Source organism: Phascolarctos cinereus, unplaced genomic scaffold (genome assembly GCF_003287225.1).
Source record: "Phascolarctos cinereus isolate Bilbo 61053 unplaced genomic scaffold, phaCin_HiC Scaffold_726;HRSCAF=1367, whole genome shotgun sequence".
Classification (NCBI taxonomy): domain Eukaryota; kingdom Metazoa; phylum Chordata; class Mammalia; order Diprotodontia; family Phascolarctidae; genus Phascolarctos; species Phascolarctos cinereus.
The window spans coordinates 40,505,959-40,526,625 of record NW_027556098.1 but is presented as its reverse complement, the minus strand read 5'-3'; the positions used below and the strand labels follow the sequence as shown (position 1 = coordinate 40,526,625).

The window sequence follows — 20,667 nt, the reverse complement described above, 5'->3', positions numbered from 1 at the left end:
CATTATACTGCTAGAAAACAAGAAGCAAACGCTCAAAACTGTTTATACCTATTTTATAGTTTTCATCTTTTGAAGTACTACATAAGTTGTCCAGGGAATTATAAACATAGGAAGAACCAATACTTCCACATCATGAAAGATGTAGAAGACTTCACTAGCATTGAAGCTGAGAGATCACCTAGAATTTCTATCACAACTCCTACTCCTTTTCATCACTTATCCCAAAACTAGGATATCTGAACTAATGGTGGTAGATTTCTTCTAGTGAGCTAGTAATTATTTGGAATGACTGTTTGCCTAACTGTCCACAAAAGAAAAAAGAAGTTATTAAAGAATACTTGTTGGCCATACTGTAATATGTAATTGTAAAAATAGCTCATAAAGTTGGTAGATCAGAATAAATATCTGAGAAAGGCACTTTGAATGGACGATGAATTGGGCTTAGAATTGATTAAGAGAGATACTTGGAAAATTGTACATTACTAATGTAGGGTACTGCCCTTCTCACATTCAAGCAGTTTGGTTGTTGTAAAAGAGAAAGAAAATTAACTATTGCATAAAGGAAAATAATTAAATCAACTTGTGAAAGATGTAATGTATTCCCACATTGGCCTGTGAACAGTTTAGTTATTCAAAAAGGCAAGAAAAACTAAAAAATGATAAAATTCAAATTGGTAGAAATACCATTATCAGCTAAAAGGTAATAGAGACATTGTTAGGAAGACAGAACAGAGAACTCCGAAGACCTGTTTGAGGACAAAGAAATGACTAAGGTTACAGATCATTTGCATATAACTTTTTTTTAAAGTTTGATAAAGTTAAAGTTTACAAACTGGCAGATCAAACAACTATTTGGAAGCTAGGAAATGATTAAATAAATAGGAACTGTTTGGTTTCATAGCTAACAGTGAGGTGAATTTTGTGAGTATTATCTCATAAAAGAAAAAGTGAGTCACTGGAAGCTCAGGTTTGAGCCACTGCGTGTGTCAGAGCAACGCAGAAAGAAATGAGAAGCAGGCATAGCTAAGAAGGCAATAGGAGCTGAGGCAGGTGATACTAGGAGCATTTCAGCTGCTGTATCTTTGAATGTTGCTGTTGATGGTCAGTTGTTTTCAGTCATGTCCGACTCTTCATGATACCATTTGGGGTTTTCTTCACTAAGATACTGAAGTGGTTTGCCATATCCTTCTCCAGGTCATTTTACAGATGAAGAAACTAAGGCAAATAGGGTTAAGTGACTTGCCCAGGATCACACAGCTAGTATGTGTCTAAGGCCTCATCTGAATTCAGGATGATTAATCTTTCTGACTGCCAGCCCAGCCACTCAATCCACTTTACCACCTATTGTTTGAAAGACATGAAAACTCTCTGAAGAGCCTAATTATTCTCTACTGCCCTCCTCTGGTTTGAAAGGGAAAAACAGAGACGGAAGAGGCTATGCAGTTGTTTCTCAGAATCAAGATACTGAGAGCTGAGTGGCAACCCAGAATCCTGTTGAATAAAGAGCTGATTTGGCAAGGGAAATAAACCTGAGGAGCTGTACAGTTCTCTGGCTTAAAGAAAGTATTATGATTACAATAGTGTAACACTCTATAGTGCTCTCTAAAGGGTGATGAATTAAAAGAGCTTGTCACTGTTTCATCAGATTCAGAGTAGAAAAGGACTAAATTTTCCCAACAAGATAGCAGTGAGGACCTGAAGAGGAACAGAAAGTAGAGACACAATTTCATGTGAGTCATAGTATTATTGAAGGGGGGGGTGGAAATCAAGCACACCAATGCCCGAAGTCCAGAACTGTAAGCTGTACATAAGTTGTCCTCTCTCATGCCTCTATCAGATTTCTTCTATAAGTATGTGCCTACCCTTTCAGCTCCATAGATGGATGTTTTGATGGGAGAGCATGACTCAAGCTTATGTATTGATAATTCCTGCATTGCCTTGAGTAATTACGTTTTATTGATTCTTATTGCTTTTGGCTTTTAATTAAATAAATCTTTTATGTTTAAGACTTAATGGTGTCATTGATGTATTTGATTTTGTAATAAATGGTAGGGACTCAGGAGTTATACTGATAAGCAGAGAATATGATCATCTGTAAGAGGGTTATCTTTAGGACACTGAGAGATTCTGAGTTGTAGCTATGCATCCTTCATTGGGAAGCTAGACCTGATAATGTGAGGACAGGTTGGTGTGAGCAAGCCAACCCAGAGAAATTGGGTGACTCATGTACTCTAGGAGGGGCTACATTATGGGATCTGTACCAGGCATTCCATGCCCACATGTACTTACAAGTGTCCCAAACATTTTTTTTTAATCCAACTTGTGATTTAATTGATATTAGGGAACTTTTGATAAGGAAACTTCTACCAATGCAAATCATCACTATCTCTGCAATTTATAGTCTTAGAGTTGTGCCTGGGGCATTGAGAGGTTGTTATTTTGCCCAAAATGATGCATCCTGTGTCAGAGGTGGGACTTAAGCCTAGGTCTTCCTGATTCAGGTTACCTTTATATCATTCTACCTTTCAAACTTCTTCCTTGATAAAAACTCCTATCGTTTTTGTTCTAGTGATCTTCCAGTGATGCTGTAGGGCTGCAAATCATGAGGTACAATGATATCCGAAGAATCACAATTCTGTGCTACCAAAAGAGAAATGAAAGATGCAATGTGGTTATAAATAGCCTGATATATTTTTTAAAAGAATTGTGAGAAGTGCTGTAAAATATATCAGAGATGTGTTATTGGTAAAAAAAGATGAACTGATTCTGCAACAAGAATTATGAATAATAGCCAATATCTTCTACATGCTGTATATTGGTACAAGTCAGTCAGTTAACAAACATTTATTAAGTGCCTACTATGTTCCAGGCACTGTGCCAAGTGATAGGGTTACAAAAAGATGCAAAAGATAGGCCATACCCTCAGTGACCAACCTGGTGGTGGAGACAGTAGGCAAACAAACACGAACAAAGTATATGCAGAATAAACAGGAAATAATTAACAGGAGGAAGGCAGAAGAATTAAGAGGGCTTTGGAAAGGCTTCCTGTAAAAAATGAACTTAAAGGAAGCTGGAGAAGTCAGTAGGTGGAGTTGAGAAAGGGGAGCATTCCAGGCATAGGGGACAACCAGAGAAAATTCCTGGAGCCAAGAGATGGAGTGTCTTCTTTATGGAACAGCCAAGAGACCAGCGTCACTGTATCAAAAATCCAGCAAAGAAGACTGAAAAGGAGCAGTCTGATAGTAAAGAGGAGAACCAGGAGAGAGTGGTGTCTTGAAGAGAAGAGAGTAGCAAGGAGGAGAGAGTGATCAACAGTGCCAGAGACTGCAGAAAGGTCAAGGAGAATAAGGATTAGGAAGAGGCCATTGGATCTGGCCAGTGGTCATTTGTAATTTTGGAGAGAGCAGTTTCAGTGAAATAGTGAGGTAGGAAGCTGTATTGTAAAGAGAGCAAGGGGAGATGAAGTGGAGGTATTTATTGTAGGTGGCCTTTTCCAGAAGGTTAACCTGAAAGGTAAGAAGAGAAATAAGATAACAGTGGGAGTGGAAAGATCAAAAGAGAGTTTTTTGAGGATGTAGAAGATATGAGCATGTTTGAAGGTAGCAGGAAAGTAACTGATAGACAGAGATTGAAACTAAGTGCAAGAGTGGAAATGAGAGGGGACAATACTTTGGAGGAGACAGTATATCTAGGAATATATAGATATAGGAATGGCCTTGCTTGAACATGTAAAAGGATTAGCTTTGGTAAGGAGTAAGCCTGACTTATCATGTAAGACAGAGGTGAAGGAGAAAAAAGATGGTGACAGAAGGAATATGAGTGATATGAGGAAGAGAAGAGAAGTAGGAGCTCATGGTGAATGGCCTCAATTTTTTTCTGTGAAATGTGGGTCAAGGTTCTCAACCAAGAAGGTTGGGAAAGAGGAACCATGGGAAACTGGCAGAGTGATGAGAAAATTTGGAATACTCATATAAAGAGATCAACAGATCACAGAACCAATGAAGTACTGAAGTAAGCACTTTGATGTTCTATAAAAGTTACTATAAGGAGGATATTTGCCTCTAGGATCAAATATAAATATTTCTTTTTCACTTTTTTTCCTGTTCTACTGTTAAAAACTCTTCTCAACCTGACCATAATCTATTTTGAAAGCCCAATTCATTGTTTCCCTTCCTACACTCCATGGTCTAGCCAAAACTCTTTTCTTGCTGTTCCTCACAGATGAAATTCCATCTCTTGTCTCCAAGCCTTTGAACTGTCTTTCTTAAATTCTTTGAATGCATCCTCTTAGAATCCCTTGTTTCCTTCAAAACTTAGCTCAAGCATCACTTTCCAAACGAAATCTTTCCTGATTCTCTAGCTGTTAGTGCCTTTCCCCTCAAATAATCTTTATTTATTTTAAAATATTGTATATTACCAACAGATAGAATTAATTCATTATAAATTTTATTTTATTCTTTTCAATAGTGAAGAAAAATCTATTTTCTCTACCTCCCACCTTCCCACCACTTTTCCCCATTGAAAAGGAAAAGGAAAACCCTTATAACAAATATGCACAAACAAAAATTCTTACATTGCTAAACCGAATCAAAACAAAACAAAATAAAAAAAACATGTCTTACACTTTGACCTGACTCCATCACCTCTTTGTCCAGAGATGGATAGCATGTTTCATCATTACTTCTCTGGAATCATGGTTAGTCATTACACTGATCAGTTCTTAAATATTTCAAAGACATTTATCTTTACAATTTTGTTGCTATATTATGAATTGTTCTGTTTCTACTCACTTAAACTGCCCTTCTACAATTTCTACCTCCCAGCTTCACATTTTTCTCCTCTAATACCAAACAAGTCTAATCTTTCTTCCACATAAAAGCACTTCAGATACTTATGAAAATAGCCATCTTATAAGCCAGCTCCCCCATCTTCTATTCCATGAGATAAACATAGTCTCTGCTCTTCCCTCCCCACCCATATTCTTCCTTCAACCTATCTCCTAATGGAAAATTTTTCAGTCTTATCATCTTCTTGAAATATTATAACTTATGTATGACTTTCCTAAAGTATAGTGTCCATAACTGAACAGAATATTCTAGATACAATCTGATCATGGCATACTGGATAACATAGCTCTCTTAATGCATTCACTAGTTTTTTTTGTTGTTGTTGTTACTGTCATGTTGTGAACTCATATTAAACTTGTAGCCCACTAAAAACTCCAAATCTTAAAAAAAAAAGAAACAACAAATGGCCTTGCCTCTTCCACTTTGTATTCACATAACTGATTTTTTTTAACCTAAGTAAAATTTTACATTTATGCCTATGATAATTTAATAATTATGTCATAAGATTTGACCCAGTGTTTTAGTTTGTCAAAATTGTTTGGAATGCTGGCTTTGTGTTCTAACATGCTAGTTATCTCTTCTAGCTTAATGTCATCCACAAATTTGATAATGATGGCATCTGATAGATCTAGAGTGTATTGCACTAAATGCCTCCCTCTGAACTGAGTTTATATTTGCCTGTTCTCTTAGGTCAACTATTCCTCCAGTTTTGAATTCATTTGTCTTATTTTCTAACTCATACCATCCAATCTTTTCCGCAGAAGGTTCACTGTCAAAAACTTTAATGTTATTTTGGTAAGCTATATCTGTGTCACTCTATTTTCCAGGTACTAAATTAGCCTGAGACCTCCTGTTCTTGATGAAGTCATACTGCCTATTGGTGAAATGTTCTCTTTTGTAAATGTTCACAAACCATCTTTTTGATATTATAGTCTAGAATTTGGTGAAGAATTGAAGTTAAATTCAATGACCCTATGCACTGCCGTCTCTCTGTCTCTCTGTCTCTCTCTCTCTCTCTCTCTCTCTCTCTCTCTCTCTCTCTCTCTCTCTGTCTCTCTCTCTCTCTCTTTCTGTAAAGTGGGACAGTTACTCTTCTCTGGTCCCATGACACTTATCTCATTCTCCACAGTCTTTGAAAAATTATTGGCAATAGCTCAGCAATCATACCCACCACTTTTAATACCCTAAGATATTTACCCAATCCAAACACTTTGAATTCACTGAATGTAGCCAGATATTCTTTTACTTTCTCTTTATATCTTGGGTTTCAAATACATATTAACATTTTTATTCTCCTTACCTAGTCCTTGACAGAGAAAACAAGCAAAATAAGAGCTGAGAAGTTCTTTCTTCTCTTCTTGTTGTTCTCATCTCATCCAACTCCAACAGTGGTCATAGAATGCTCATGTACTTTTTGACTCAAACATGGCTGAAAAAATGCCTTTTTGTTGTTTTTGGCATTGATCACCAGCTTCAGCTTCTTCTAGACTTTAGTGTTCCTATTTTTAAAGGACTGCAGTACTTTTTTGTATCCATCTTCCATTCTTGCCATATATCCATAAGGATGTAGACTTAGTGCCAAGAATAACTTGCCCAACACAACTGAGTAAAATGCTACAGAGAAAAAAAGTGACCTTTAGAGTACTTCCAAGCATCCCTGAATGAAAAAAACAGAGCTATATAGAAACTTTGAAGTTAACATAACAATAGGAATAGAAATAGAAACATAAAAAGATAATCACAAGTGAACAATCATAAGGGTCTAAAAAGAGATAAACTGCTTACATTCTAACATAGAAAGATGATACATGGACCTCCAAACCCTATCACCATCAAGATGAGAGATCTGAGCATGGTTCTATTGTGTCCTGATAACCTTAAGGCGAGAACAGAGATGGGAAGAGAAATATACCAGGAAGGAGGGAAGGCAGAAAGAGAAAGGAAAGTTGGGGAAAATTATCTCACATAATCAAAATGCCCAAGTACACAGCTATACAAACAAGGAGGAGAAGATAGCTGTCATTTGACCCTCATTCTCATCTGAACTGATCAAAGAACATTAAGCACATACACACAGAGACTTGGGTAGGGAAAGACATTTTACTCAACAGAGAACTAGAAAGGAAAGGAGAGAAGGGGACTTTGTGGGGAAGGTAGATTAAGGAATGGATTAGTTCTAAACAAAACCAACTCTAATTAAAGATAGAGAAAAATATTTATAACCTTTTTTGAAATGGTAAAGAATGGGAATCTGATGAATACTACATACACACACACACACACACACACACACACACACATATACACACGCACACACACATATATAATATATGGAAATGTATGTATATATATTTTTATATATTGCACATATGTATATCTGCATATGCATACACATATGTATGTATGTATGTATTATGTATGTTTATATATTTGTTGTTGTTGAGTCATTTCAGTCATGTCTGACTCTCTGTGACCCTATTTGTTGTTTTCTTGATTTGCCATTTCCTTCTCCTGATTATTTTACAAATGCACAACTGAGGCAAACAGGGCTAAATGACTTGCCCATAGCCACACAGCTATTAAGTATCTACAGTCAGATTTGAACTAAGGTCCTTCTGACTCCAGGACCAGCACTCTATCTACTGTACCACTTAATTGCATATATGCATGTATGTATATGTATATATGCATATATGAATGATATGATACTATTACATGCTATGAATAATGATGAAGGGAATGATTTCAGAGAAACCTAGGGAGAATTCTATGAACCAGTACACAATGCAGTAAAAAGAGCTGACAGTAGCATAGTAAAAACAATCAACTTTGAAAGAATTAGGAACTCTTACTAGCATAATGACCAGCCACAATTCCAAAGGATTAATGATAAAATATCCTACCTACCTCTTGTTATAGTGGTGAAGGACTCAGAGTGAAAAGTAAGACTTTTTTTGGACATGACCAATGTGGAAGTTTCTTTTTCTTGACTACATGTGTTTTTAACAAGGATTTTTTTTTTCTTGCATATTCACTTTGGCAGGGGCAAAAGGAGGGGCAAGGGATGGGAGAAGAAAAGTAGAATTTTGCTGTTTGAAAAAAACTTTTAAAAAATTGAATGTTTATAATCACACAGAATAAATATTATTATAGTTTGGGGACCTCCAAGATTATTTAATCTAGCTCCCTCATCTTATAAGAAAAGACTTAGCTCTTAGTTGTCTACATCTCAAATACTTAACTACTTTTAAAAAATTATTATAAAATATTAGTTTCTAGTTTCTTCTCATCATCCATTATGTTTTTGGATCATCTGCTTTTCTCTTCCCTAACTCAGGTCCTCCTGTGTTTGGTAGGATCATGACCTGGAAATAAGAGTTATTTTAATATCTGTGTACTCTTCAGGGCATTACTACTTAAGTTAAAATCTGATTTTTTAAAAATTTAATATGTATAGTACCTCACATAATACCAACACAGTAAACCTCCTAAATCTCTGTCATATTAATTTCTTTTCAAAAATGGCTAGACTCTCATTTCCTCCTGTCCTATTTTTGTATATGTTAAGTGAACGTAAAAGAAAGTCTTGAAAACTAAATGTAGAAAGGGGGAGAAAGCAGTTCCATCTGCTTTGCTTAAGCCACAGTGGGTTCAGAAGTTCCTTTTTAAAGTACATACATATATGCATGCATACACACAAAATATATATTACATATATATGTATATGTTCATATAAATTACATACATTTATATATTTAAAGTATATACATATATGTGTGTTTGTGTGTGTGTATATATATATGTTGTATATAAATACTTATGCATGTGAATCGTATATGTATATGTGGGGTTTTTTTATGTCAGCTGAAGGAGCCATCTTGCTCTCCCCCAGTATAATTGGGAGAGCTTCTTTAAATAGCTATCTGACAATTTTCTATACCCTAGGACCTATTTTTAAAGCTTCAACACTTCCCTATACATGGAAAGGAAATTCACATGTTTTCATAGAAACATATAATCCTTTAATGCTAAAATTGGAAGTGATCTTAATGATTAAACTAATTTGACCTCATTGATTTCCAGTTTCTTCCAACTGGAAATCAGTGAAGTTAAATTATTTATTGCCAGAATAGAAGTTTGTTTATAAATTGTTAATTCATAATTTTAAAAATATAGGTGGCCTTTACTATCTCATAATACCTAGCCAATATGTATTGTGAAGAAGAACTATCTCCATCTCTTCCCCACCCCTCAAAAAAGGTTTCATGAACACAGATCAAATGAATGGGATTATAACACTGAATCAACTGTGGTTTGATTTTATTTATTTTATAGGTCCAGTACATATCGCTCCAAAAACTTGAATGTCAATGTTAAATATACTCAAGGGAGCTGGACAGGATCAGTAGGTGAAGATGTGGTTACTATTCCAAAGGGATTCAATAGTACTTTTCTTGTCAACATTGCTATCATTTTTGAATCAGAAGATTTTTTTTTACCAGAAACTAAATGGAATGGAATACTTGGACTTGCCTATGCCATTCTAGCCAAGGTAAGCCTTTACATTGTCATATAAATTAATTCTCTAATCTTGGCCTCTGAAATAATGAGAAAAATGGATACATAGTTCCTATAAATTTAGAAATAAAGCAAATAGAAATGAATTCTCAATGTTAAGGATCCAGAGATGATTATAATAGAAAACAACAATATAACTAAGAGAATACATTTTATATCCTCAGTCATCTTTTGAAATACAAAATAAGAATATTATGCTTTCTGGAAGAAATACCATAAATGGCATGTTATATTATTGTAATAATTGATTTGTTGTTTTCTAGTTATATAGTTAACAATGTTAACAGAAAAAAAGTGCCATAATTTTGGTTTAAATTTTTTATCTGCATTTAAGAGTTTCGGTATAGGTAAAGACTGCACAAATTCTTAAATTTATACTTTTCTAAGGGGAAAGAAAAAGTGAGATCTTTCTGGTTAGAAAAGATGTACCTCAGTCAATTAGAAGATACTATGATTACTGTAATACTTTTCCATAAGAACAAAGTATCATTAAGGAGAATTCCTGCATCATTGCAGATATAATTTCAGGCAAATTGAAAATCCAGTGATAGTTGGAGCTGTAAGATGCTGAAATGGATTACTTAAGCAGGGAGTATCCTGTCTTTCTGTAGATTTCTGTAGATTTCATTAAAATTAAAAAAGATAACTTTGTTCTTGTGACAATTTAAACCAGATATATTTCTACCATCTTAGTAAAAAATAGAAATTTCCTTCTAATGAGGACAGATTATTTTCTCATATGGAAGTCCACCCAATTGGGATAGAAGCTGAATTCCCCTTTAATGGCAAATTGAGGCCTGTGTCTTCATGTAATACATTGTTTGACTATGTAGAATTAAATAGGAGAACTGGGCTAGTTGTTTCATAGTGAACATGGAAAAAGCATTCTCCATATCTGAAGACAAGTAATTAATTTCTTTTTTAAGTTTTGTTTCATTATATAACCATAAAAAAAACCATTTCACTCCTTTGTGTCTTCATTTACAAGTGAGACAAATAAGAATAGTTTTCTTTGAGATGCTTTATGGTATTCCAATGCTAGGAGTATTGGATAAATAATAAATTTTTGGAAGTTTAAGAATATAAATCTTTTGTAATATAGATGAGGTGTTATTCATGGTTATAAAGACTCCAGTGACATATATTTTTCATCAAAATATTGAAGAGATTGTATTATAACTATTTCACTGGGGTACAAAGTGATAATTTACAGAAAGAGGGACAGATTCTAAAAAAGGAACTTCAAAGAGTGTTTTTTTTGAGATTTAGTAATGTGAAGATACTTAAGGAATAGTGGAGGGTGACCAAGAATAGGAATAGGCAAACACTTTGACCAGTGTTTTTGAAGTGATGGCATTGGAGGAGTGACCTACAATTAGGCCTAGAATTGAGTACAGGAGGGAGACTTGATTTGTTACCAGCTAGGACCCTCAAAAAGGGATAATTCCCTTTCCTAATAGAAAATCATTTTCTCATCTGCTAAGAGCATATAGGTATGCATCCTATCTACTTCAGCTTATTCTCTAACCTGAACCCAAAGTGTTTTAAGCAAGGCAGTTGTCAGCAACTTTTCAAAGTCAGAACCTGAACTAAGGATTACTGTTTCCCCTAAACTCAGAAACATATATGATGAGCTATCTTTTTTATTGAGCCCATTGAGTAGACACAGTGATGCTTTCTGAACAGAGAGCTGTGACAACATGTAACAAATGAAGAGAACAAAACTAGAAATTAATGAATGATGGCAGTGAACATGCTTACTTTTTTGAGAACTAATAAAATATTTTAAAACCAATTGATCAATAAACAAACATTTATTTAAGGCTTGGGTATCTCAAAGAAAACAATAAAACAGTGTATTACCTTCAAGAAGTGTAGATTTCATCACAGGAAAAAAAACAGTTCTATCTACAAATTTAAAATATCTACACAATAAACACAAAGTAATTGAGGAGGATAGCAAATAGTTGGGGATATCGGAAAAGGCTTCATTTATGGGGTGACACTTGAAAAGGGCTTTGAAGAGAAATAGGAATTCTAAGAGGTAAGACTGAGAAAGGACTGAATTCCAGATGTAATGAATATCTCCTGCAAAGTTTCACCCAGATCAAAGATATAGGTTCTTTTGTCTGAGGAATGTCAAGTTGTTGGTTTGGCTAGACTATAGAATAAATACATGAAGGGGAGGAATATATAAGAAAGTTAGAAATATAGGCTGGAGAGAGATTGTAAATGCTAAAGGAGTCCTTTTTTTGTCCCCTAGAAGTAACAGGGAGCCACTGGAGTTTATTGAGCATGGAAGAGATATAGTTAGTCCTGTGCTTTGAAATATCACTTTAGCAACCATGTTGAGAGTAGCTTTGGAAAAAAATATATTTGAGTTAAGGAGGTCAGTGCAATAGCCTGGAACCAGCAAACTACAGCCTACTGCTTGTTTTTGTATAGCACACAAGGTAAGAGTGTTTTCTTACATTTGTAAATAAGGTTTTATTGTATTTAAAAATGTAAAAATTATGCTTCACTTACGGGCCATACAAAAAACAAGGCATGGGGCAGGTTTGCCCGGAGGCCATATTTTGCCAACCCCTGGTCTAGAAGAGAAGTAATGAAGTCCTAAAATAGTGGCGGATATTTATGTAAAGAAAAGAGGACAGATGCAGGCGATGTAGAAGCAAAACTGACAAAAGAGAGCAACTAATATGATACAGGGCATGGTAGAGAAAAGAGGCAATGACCCCAAAATTGTGAATCTGGTAAACTGCAAGGGCAAATAATGTCCTCAGTAGAAATAAGAAAGTTAGAGGAAGACGAGTGAATTTTGCTGAAAGAATAACAGGTTCTATTTTGGACATATTGAGTTTGAGATGCCTTCAAAATACCTACTTGGAAATTCCAGCAGACAGTTGATAATGTTCAATCAAAGCTCAAGAGAGACTGGAAATATGTATATCCATTGATCTGGGAATGGTCTCATAAAGATTATATTTGGACCTATGGATTCCAAGAGGGGATATAGAAGAAGAATAAGAGGGTCCAGGAAAAGACTTTGTGATATAGCTACACTTAAGAGGTGTGACATGAATGATAATACAGAAATGAGACAAGTATATAGCATGGTCCAACATATATGCACTATCTATTAGCAATAGTTTAATTGGTAGGCAATTTGTCAAAAACTTAGTACTTTCAGGTCTGATCATCAACAGATATTTATTTATGGAGTACCCACCATTAGATCTTAAACTCTGAAATGGACTAAAACTTTGGAACACTTTGTATGTGTGTATATATGTATATCTACATGTGTATGTATATTTATATTTGTGTGTGTGTGTGTCTGTGTATGAAGGGAGACTGAGACAGAGAGGATGGAAAGTGTCTGGCAATAGGCGAACACATCTTTGTTTCAAAGACCACTAATATACTATCTCCATCAGTGTCTCTTTATATCTGCCTTGTACATGACCTCTGATAGTACATATAATGTCTGTCAGGAGCATCAACCAATAAATATGAACTAATATTACATTATTTAAGATACACAGAAAGGAATATTTAAAAGTCATGGGAAGTTCTGCCTACAATTTCTGAATTATTTTTATATGAATTTCTTTGTTCTTTTTTCATAAAGGAAATATAATTTAGTAGATATTGCTTGCTGTTGTATACTTGATAACTTTTTAAACAAAATATGAGTAATAATGAAGTAATTGTACTTTTGATTTAATTTTTTCATAGCCATCGAGTTCTTTGGAGACATTCTTTGATTCCCTTGTGAAGCAAGCTGAGATCTCCAATATTTTTTCCATACAAATGTGTGGGGCAGGATTACCAAGAGACAGAACTGGTACCAATGGAGGTAGTCTTGTGGGTATCTCTTAGTTCTAAAGAGGAGAAAATCATGATTTGTGGGGCTTTTTTCTTAATCTCTTTCAGGAATAATTATACATTGAGTTGGCTAAAAAATGTGCATGCATATATATGATTAAATGTTGACAGTCATATTTAAATGCTATTTTATACTTCTTCACTGTCTCATTACATTAAATTCTCTCACTCTTCTCCCAAGTTTTCCATTACAGCTCCTCTTTATTCTTCCTTTTATAGCACACTATTTCTCATTACAGACAGAAAATTTGTCTACTTGAGCTGTCAATATGGGGAAGAGGATGAAGGGAAGAGTAGAAATCATTCCTACTCCAATTTCACATACATATGTGTGTATATACATGTACATGTTCACATGTGTGTATACACATGTGTGTCTAAACATATATGTTTATATTATTAATTTTTATTTCTCATTTGCAAACAGTGCCTGAGCCATTATATGTTCACTCATTCCTTGAATCCAAGTTCTAGGAGATTAAACTCCTAAAGAAATACAGAGACATATGTGGTATCTGACATGAATATTGAACTGAGAGGACTAACATGTTGAGTGAAACTGAAGACTGACTTATTCTTCTTGATCAGCCTCCCCCAACTTAGTAAATATGAAAAGTGAAAAGGGAGAAAAAAATTATGAAGGCTCCTCTTGGTGCAGAAACAGTTGCCAGACACCTCGTCCCACTTTCTCTAAAGAGAATGGGCTCTCAGAACGATTGTAACCCAACCAGTCAACCAATCAATAAATACTTAAGAGGCTGCTATGTGCCAGGAATTATGCTAAGTAACGGGAATAATAATAAAGGCCAAAAAACAGCATATGCTCTTAAGAAGCTCACAGTCAAATGGAACAGACAGCTTGCAGACAACTATGTACAAACAAGCTACATACAGGACAAATTAGAAATTATCCAAAGGGAGAAGATATTAGAATTTTAAGGGGGATTAGGAAAGGCTTCCTGTAGAATAAGAGATTTTAGTTGAGTCTTGAAGGAATTCAGAGAAGTAAGGAGACAGAGAAGAAGAGAAAAAATTCCTGGCAATCAAGGCATAAAGGGCAACCAGTGAAAATTCCCACAGTTGAAAGATAAAGTATATAACATGGGGGAAAAGCAGAAGTGAGTGTCACTGCCTTGCAGAGTGTGTGTAGAGGAGGAGTAAAATGCAAGAAGACTAAAAGTTAAGGGACAGGTTATGAAAGGCTTTGAATGCCAAGAAATATATATTTAATCCTGGAGGTCATAGAGAGCCTCTGAATTTATCAAGTAGGAGAGACACAGTCAGACCTCAGCTTTAGGAAGATCACTTTGACAACTGAGTGGAGGGTGGACTAGAGTAGGGAGAGAATTGAGGCAGTGAGATTAACCAACGGGCTATTATAATAGCCCTGCCTTGAGGTGATGAGGTCCTGTGCAGTGCCTGACATAGTGGAAGCTTGATAAATGCTCATTGACTGATTAACTGATTGCACCAGGGTGGTTTCAGTGTCAAGGAGAGAAGAGGGCATATTCAAGAAGTGTTGCAATGGTTAAAAAAAAAAGCCACTGCAAAAAAAAAAATTGGATATGCTGTGTGATGGAGAGAGAAGTCGAGGATGACACCTAAACTGGGAACTTGGATGATTGAGAAGATGGTAGTGTCAATAATAATAGGGAAAGGAGCAGTGAGGTGGCACAGTGGATAGAGCACTGGTCCTGAAGTCAGGAGGACCTGAGTTCAAATCCAGCCTCAGACCAAACACTTGACCCTTACTAGCTGTGTGACCCTGGGCAGGTCACTTAACCCCAATTGCCTAAAAAATAATAATAAAATAAATAAAATAATAATAAGGAAAGTGGAAGGGAGGAAGGTTTTTTGGGGGAAAGATAATGAGTTCAGTTTTGGATATGTTGGATTTAAAATGTCTATAGGACATCCAGTTTGAGATGTCCAATAGGCAGTTGGAGATGTGAGATTGAAGGTCAGGAGAGAGATTCAAGCTAATTAGAGCAGAGAAACGCCAGCATAGAGATGATCATTGAATCCAAAGGAGCTGATGAAACTACCAAGAGGAAGAAGAGAAGAAGACTCAGGTTAAAGCCCCAGGACATAGATAACAGAAATGACTTGGAAGAAGATAAAGCAAAGGAGACAGAGAAGGAATAGTCAAATAGGTGGGAAGAGCATGAGGAGAAAGTGTGGTCCCAAAAACCTAGAGAGAAAAGAGTATCAAGGAGAAGAAGGTAATCAATGTTAAAGCTGCAGAGAGGTCAAGAAGGATGAGAACTGGGGAAAAGCCTTTAGATTTGGCAATTAAGAGATACATCATTATTAACTATAGAGAAAGCAGTTTCATTTGAATGACTAAATCAGAAGATGTACTATAGAGAATGGAAACAGAATAAAAATAAAGTAATTTGAAGCACTTATTATATATGGCCTTCTTGTGTTTTTGTTGTTATTCTGAAGGAAAGTATAGAGGAATATGATTTATTGCAAGTTTAGTCTTGTGTTTTTATTTTTTCCCTGATAACTGTAGAACTGAGCTGTTTTCTTCCAGCTTGAACACTAAAATATTAACTTTGTCAAATATTAGGAAGCTATTCTTGTGAAAGAAATTCAAAGTTATTTTGAGGAGCCAAGTAATGTGATTCTTCTTACACAGTAGGAAAAAAAAACATAAGAATTTAATTTAATTATGGACAGGTATTGATTTACATTTTTGTCTTTGTATGCATAGTGCCTACCATAGTGCTTCATATATATGTACACACACACACATACACATATACACACACATATATACATATAAATATGCATACACATATATACATATATATTCACACACATATGCGTGTATGTATTCATGTGTGTAGAAATAATGAATGTTTCTCAAATTGTTGGATTAATCTGTTGAACCTGAGTTGGCTTTTATAGCTTTATTTCTTATATTTGTGAATATTTCTCTTCCTAGGTCATGGGAGGAGTTGAACCAAGTTTATATGAAGGTGAAATATGGTATACAACAATTAAAAAGGAATGGTATTACCAAATTGAAATCCTGAAATTGGAAATTGGAGGACAGAACCTCAATTTGGATTGTAGTGAGGTATTTGCAATAAGGTCTATCTGTGTACACATACACATCTGTCCATTTTCATTTGAGTGCTATAGCTTTGACCTGAATGTGAAATCTGAAGTCATTCTGTTATATATATATATATATATATATATATATATATTATAATATATATATATATATATATATATATATATATATATATATATATATATATATATATATATATATATATATATATATATATATATATATATATATATATATATATATATGTCAAAGAATGAAGAGAATTGGGGTAGCTAGTGATTTGAAGGAGATGGGAAAAAAAGAGAAAATGTGACTTTCTTACTTCTTGGCCTAATATTTATACTTAATTAATATTAATTAAAGTCAATTGACTGGAGGAAAATTGAGAGCCAACTTGCTTCATATTCATCTTGAAGTGGTATTCTCTGAGTTGTGTCTGAACCTACTTATGACATTACGAGATTTGTTATATATATTTTCCCCTAAGCTGGTCTTGAGTTGGTTGTGTTTTTGTTAACCTCATCAATAAATACAATTAAATATTGGATTAAAGAACTCATCTCTAGAAAATAATGTGTATCGAAGAGAAACAAAGATCTCAAGTTAAAAGAAAATGAAGCAAATGAAAAATGTATAAAGTTCACGAGTTGTCTTTTGTAGTATTTCCCCCAAGGGAAAAAACTGCATAATCAATATTTTGCTGCTTCCTTTTCTATCATGGGAAACACAAAGGCAAGTTTTTAATATTTACTTGATTTGATAGTAGTAAAAATTTTCCAGAGAAAGAACTGATAAATCAAAATAAGTATAGAATGTATAGATTTTACATATATATACATTTTTATCTGATGGTAGCTATCTCTAAGGTGGGGGAAAGAGGTAGAAAAATTGGGGAAAAAGAAATTTACTTGAAAATTTTTATGCATTTAAAAGTAATAGCAAGTTGTGCACAATAGATTTGCAGTTTCATATACTATTATCTTTTTTAATTAAACTGTTATAGAAAGGCCTGTTTAATTCCATAAATTAAAAATAAAATAAATATTTTTTTTAATTTAAAAAGGGTTTCACATTAACTTTAATTATTCAATTGCCTTTTGGGGCTTCTGAAAAGATAGGCTAAAGCAACCTTCTAAAAAATTGGCAAAATGCAGAAATTCTGTTTTGATTTTTCATTTACCTTTAATTTCTATATTCTACCTGTTTCTAAATAGACACTGATTCCTATGAAAAGAAATTCAAGAAGAAAGACAGGTTCTGATGAAATAATAGATTAGCTCTCATTATTTATAGAGCCTAACCATGTGGATCAATTCTTATTTTTGGTTTTGAAATAATGTCTCCATTAATGAAGCAATGGTAGCTATAGTAATGCTTTAATTTACTGTTTGGTAACCATTTCTCCTTAAAACAAATAGTAAAACAATTTCAGCTTCTTTTTCTTCCTGTATTCAAAGTGTCTCTGGTTTAGGTATTCTCATTTGACAAGTATATCTATGTCCAGCTTTAATAAGCTTCAGAGTAGAAATTATGTTAATTGAATACTTAAGTGCGTCTTCCTGAATCAATATGACATTTTCCATGGATAAGAATCTTTTCTCATTTTATTTTGTTCCTAGTACAAGTAGGTAGTGCTATAAACTACAATGTAATTATAAATCCCATTTTCTATGGATAGATTATCCAGAACAATTGGAGGCTGCTTCTTTTCTCCATAAAACTTCTGTCAGGTCATTCCATTTAAAAAGTTTTGATAGTTGTAATATAGATGATAATGGTTTGGGATTAGAGATGAAAGGCAATATATCTGGTGGGGGAAGAGGAAGGAGGAAAAAGGGTAGGGCTAATAAATGTCAATGTGTGTTACCAAGTCTGACCATCTCTGAAAAAAATATGCATAGTTTTGTTGGTTTTTTAATAATCATATGTTTTATCTATTCCATCAACCTAAAGAATCAAGAATCAAATATGCCCACTTTCTTCAGATTGTATTTAGGAAGGAATATTTTAACCTTACTTGTTGACATTTCAATGTCATCTTTTTTACCCTTGAATATCTTGCCCCTTTGCTTGCTATTATTCTTATCCTTCTAAGCCACTATCCCAGAGGCTTCTGAATTGGGTATTGTATCTTCTTTTCCCCAAGCTGCAGGGCTGAAGTACAAGACAATGGCCCAAATATTGAATAGGTTTAGTACAATTAACAGATAAATTCATTGATTTTTTATTATAACAAAGTTCAAATAAAAATCAGCTAAGATAAGAATAACCTGGTAAATTTTCCCCATCATACAATGAATGTAGCAAAAAAAAAATTTTAATTTAATGTAGTGTGCACAATTGAGGACAAATTTTATTCAACATATATTTAATCTCCACATGGAGTACACTGTCACAATCAGTCACCATAGGTTCAAGACACAGAAAAGTTGTATTGTGCACCTTGCTTCATTTTAATAGTGTATAAGCTATAATATTTAATATATACATATATGTATATACAAATACATATACATATATATGCTGAAGTGAAAAAGTACAATTTATTAGTTTCCCTAAGAACTCAACTTTCAACAAATTGAAATAACTCAAGAATGGACATAAATACTCGTTTCAAATTTTTAACAATCAGATTTTTTTTGAGCCTCACTGAGGCTGGAAGTTCAGGATCCACTCACAGCTCCAATCCTACTATTTGGCACAGAAATTTTGGCTTTCTCTGTTTCCATGCTGGGCTGATTTGCCTATCCTTAAGCATCCTGGTAACCCTGCACTCCTGGGAGCCCACTATATTGGTGCCAGACTTAGTGAAGATACCTAATCAACTCTAGTTCTACTGCAGCTCAGAACTGGGCTCAAGTGATCAACCAGCCTCAGCCTTCCCAGTAGCGGAGATTACACATGTATACCACCACACTGAGTAACAACCAGATTTGGTGAAATTTTCTTAAATTTGTTAATGTCTATATTTTTAAAAGCTGAAATAATATACCTTCATGTTGAATAAAAATATAGATTGAACAGAAAATCTATTGGAACAGGTAAAATTAGTACAAAGAGTATACAGAGAATTTAAGCAACAGAAATACAGAAAAATTAAAAAGATCAAATTTTAAAAACTGTTCTCCACTGTATTTCTCTTTGAGATTCAAAAGTACCATTATTGATAGGGAGTAAAGACTTCTGTCTTTGCTTTGTTCTGGTGCCTTAGCTGTAGATAACATAAATTAACATCACATCTTGAAAATGCATACCATATATATGTGTGTGTGTGTGTGTGTGTGTGTGTGTGTGTGTATACATATATATATATGTGTGTATGTATGTATATGTAGAGGCAAGATGAGATATTTTTCCGTAGAAAATTAGATACTTTTAATAAGTAAAACCAGAATTTTTCTTAAAGCCATATCTATGACATCAGAAAAATTATTTGCATCCTATAAAGTTATGTAGAGAATTATTAACTATAAAAACTTCCTTTAATTGGAAAAAACATTGGTGCTACCTTGATAGAGCTGAAACAGTGTTTAGTAAAGTAAATTAGAAGTGGCTTTGTGGGACTCCACATAAAGATAATTTAGTGGGAAGGAGAAATTAGTTCATTATGAGAGAGACTTGCTGTAAAAATGTTGAATATTACTTCATGCCTATGGTACTTTTTAGCAAAATGTGATTTCCTTATATGTGTGTGTGTGTGTGTGTGTGTGTGTGTGTGTGTGTAAAGTATTGTTGGATTCTGGTTTCTAATCCATCCTGCTATTTGCTTTTATTTTATGAGTGAGTTCATCCCATTCACATTCACAGTTATGATTACTGTATATCTTCATCCTACTTTCTTCTTTTTTTACACTTATCTCTCTGTTTTCACCCTGTTCCTCCTCAAAAGTTTGTTTTGTTTCTGACCATTGTCTCCCTTAATCCACCCTTTCTCTTTTCTTTTCCCATCCTACTTCTCTGTTGGGTAAGACAGATTTCTACACCCAAGTGAGTGTGTATATATATTCTTCCTACTTTGAACAATTCCGAATGAAGGTGAGGTTCAAGCATTGCCAATGACCACCGTCCCTTTTTCCTCCCACTATAAAAGTTCTTCCTTGTACACCTCTTTTATGTGAGATAATTTACCCCATTCTTCCTCTCCCTACCTCTTCCAGGTGTTTCCTCTTTCCCAACCCTTCATTTTTTTTTATCATCCCAACACAATCAACTCACACCCATCCCTTCTATCTACATAGACTCCTTTTGACTGCCCTAACAATGATA

General features: G+C 34.3%; 1 protein-coding gene across 1 annotated transcript in view; it reads left to right on the top strand.

The window, feature by feature from the left end:
* The window catches only part of BACE2 (beta-secretase 2), a 119,461-nt gene that overhangs the window by 55,374 nt on the left and 43,420 nt on the right, over nt 1–20,667 (top strand). Inside the window, exons 3-5 of the mRNA XM_020976257.2 lie at nt 9,183–9,399; nt 13,164–13,292; nt 16,267–16,401. Coding sequence (XP_020831916.1) covers nt 9,183–9,399; nt 13,164–13,292; nt 16,267–16,401 — 481 coding nt within the window. The remainder of the gene's footprint in view (nt 1–9,182; nt 9,400–13,163; nt 13,293–16,266; nt 16,402–20,667) is intronic.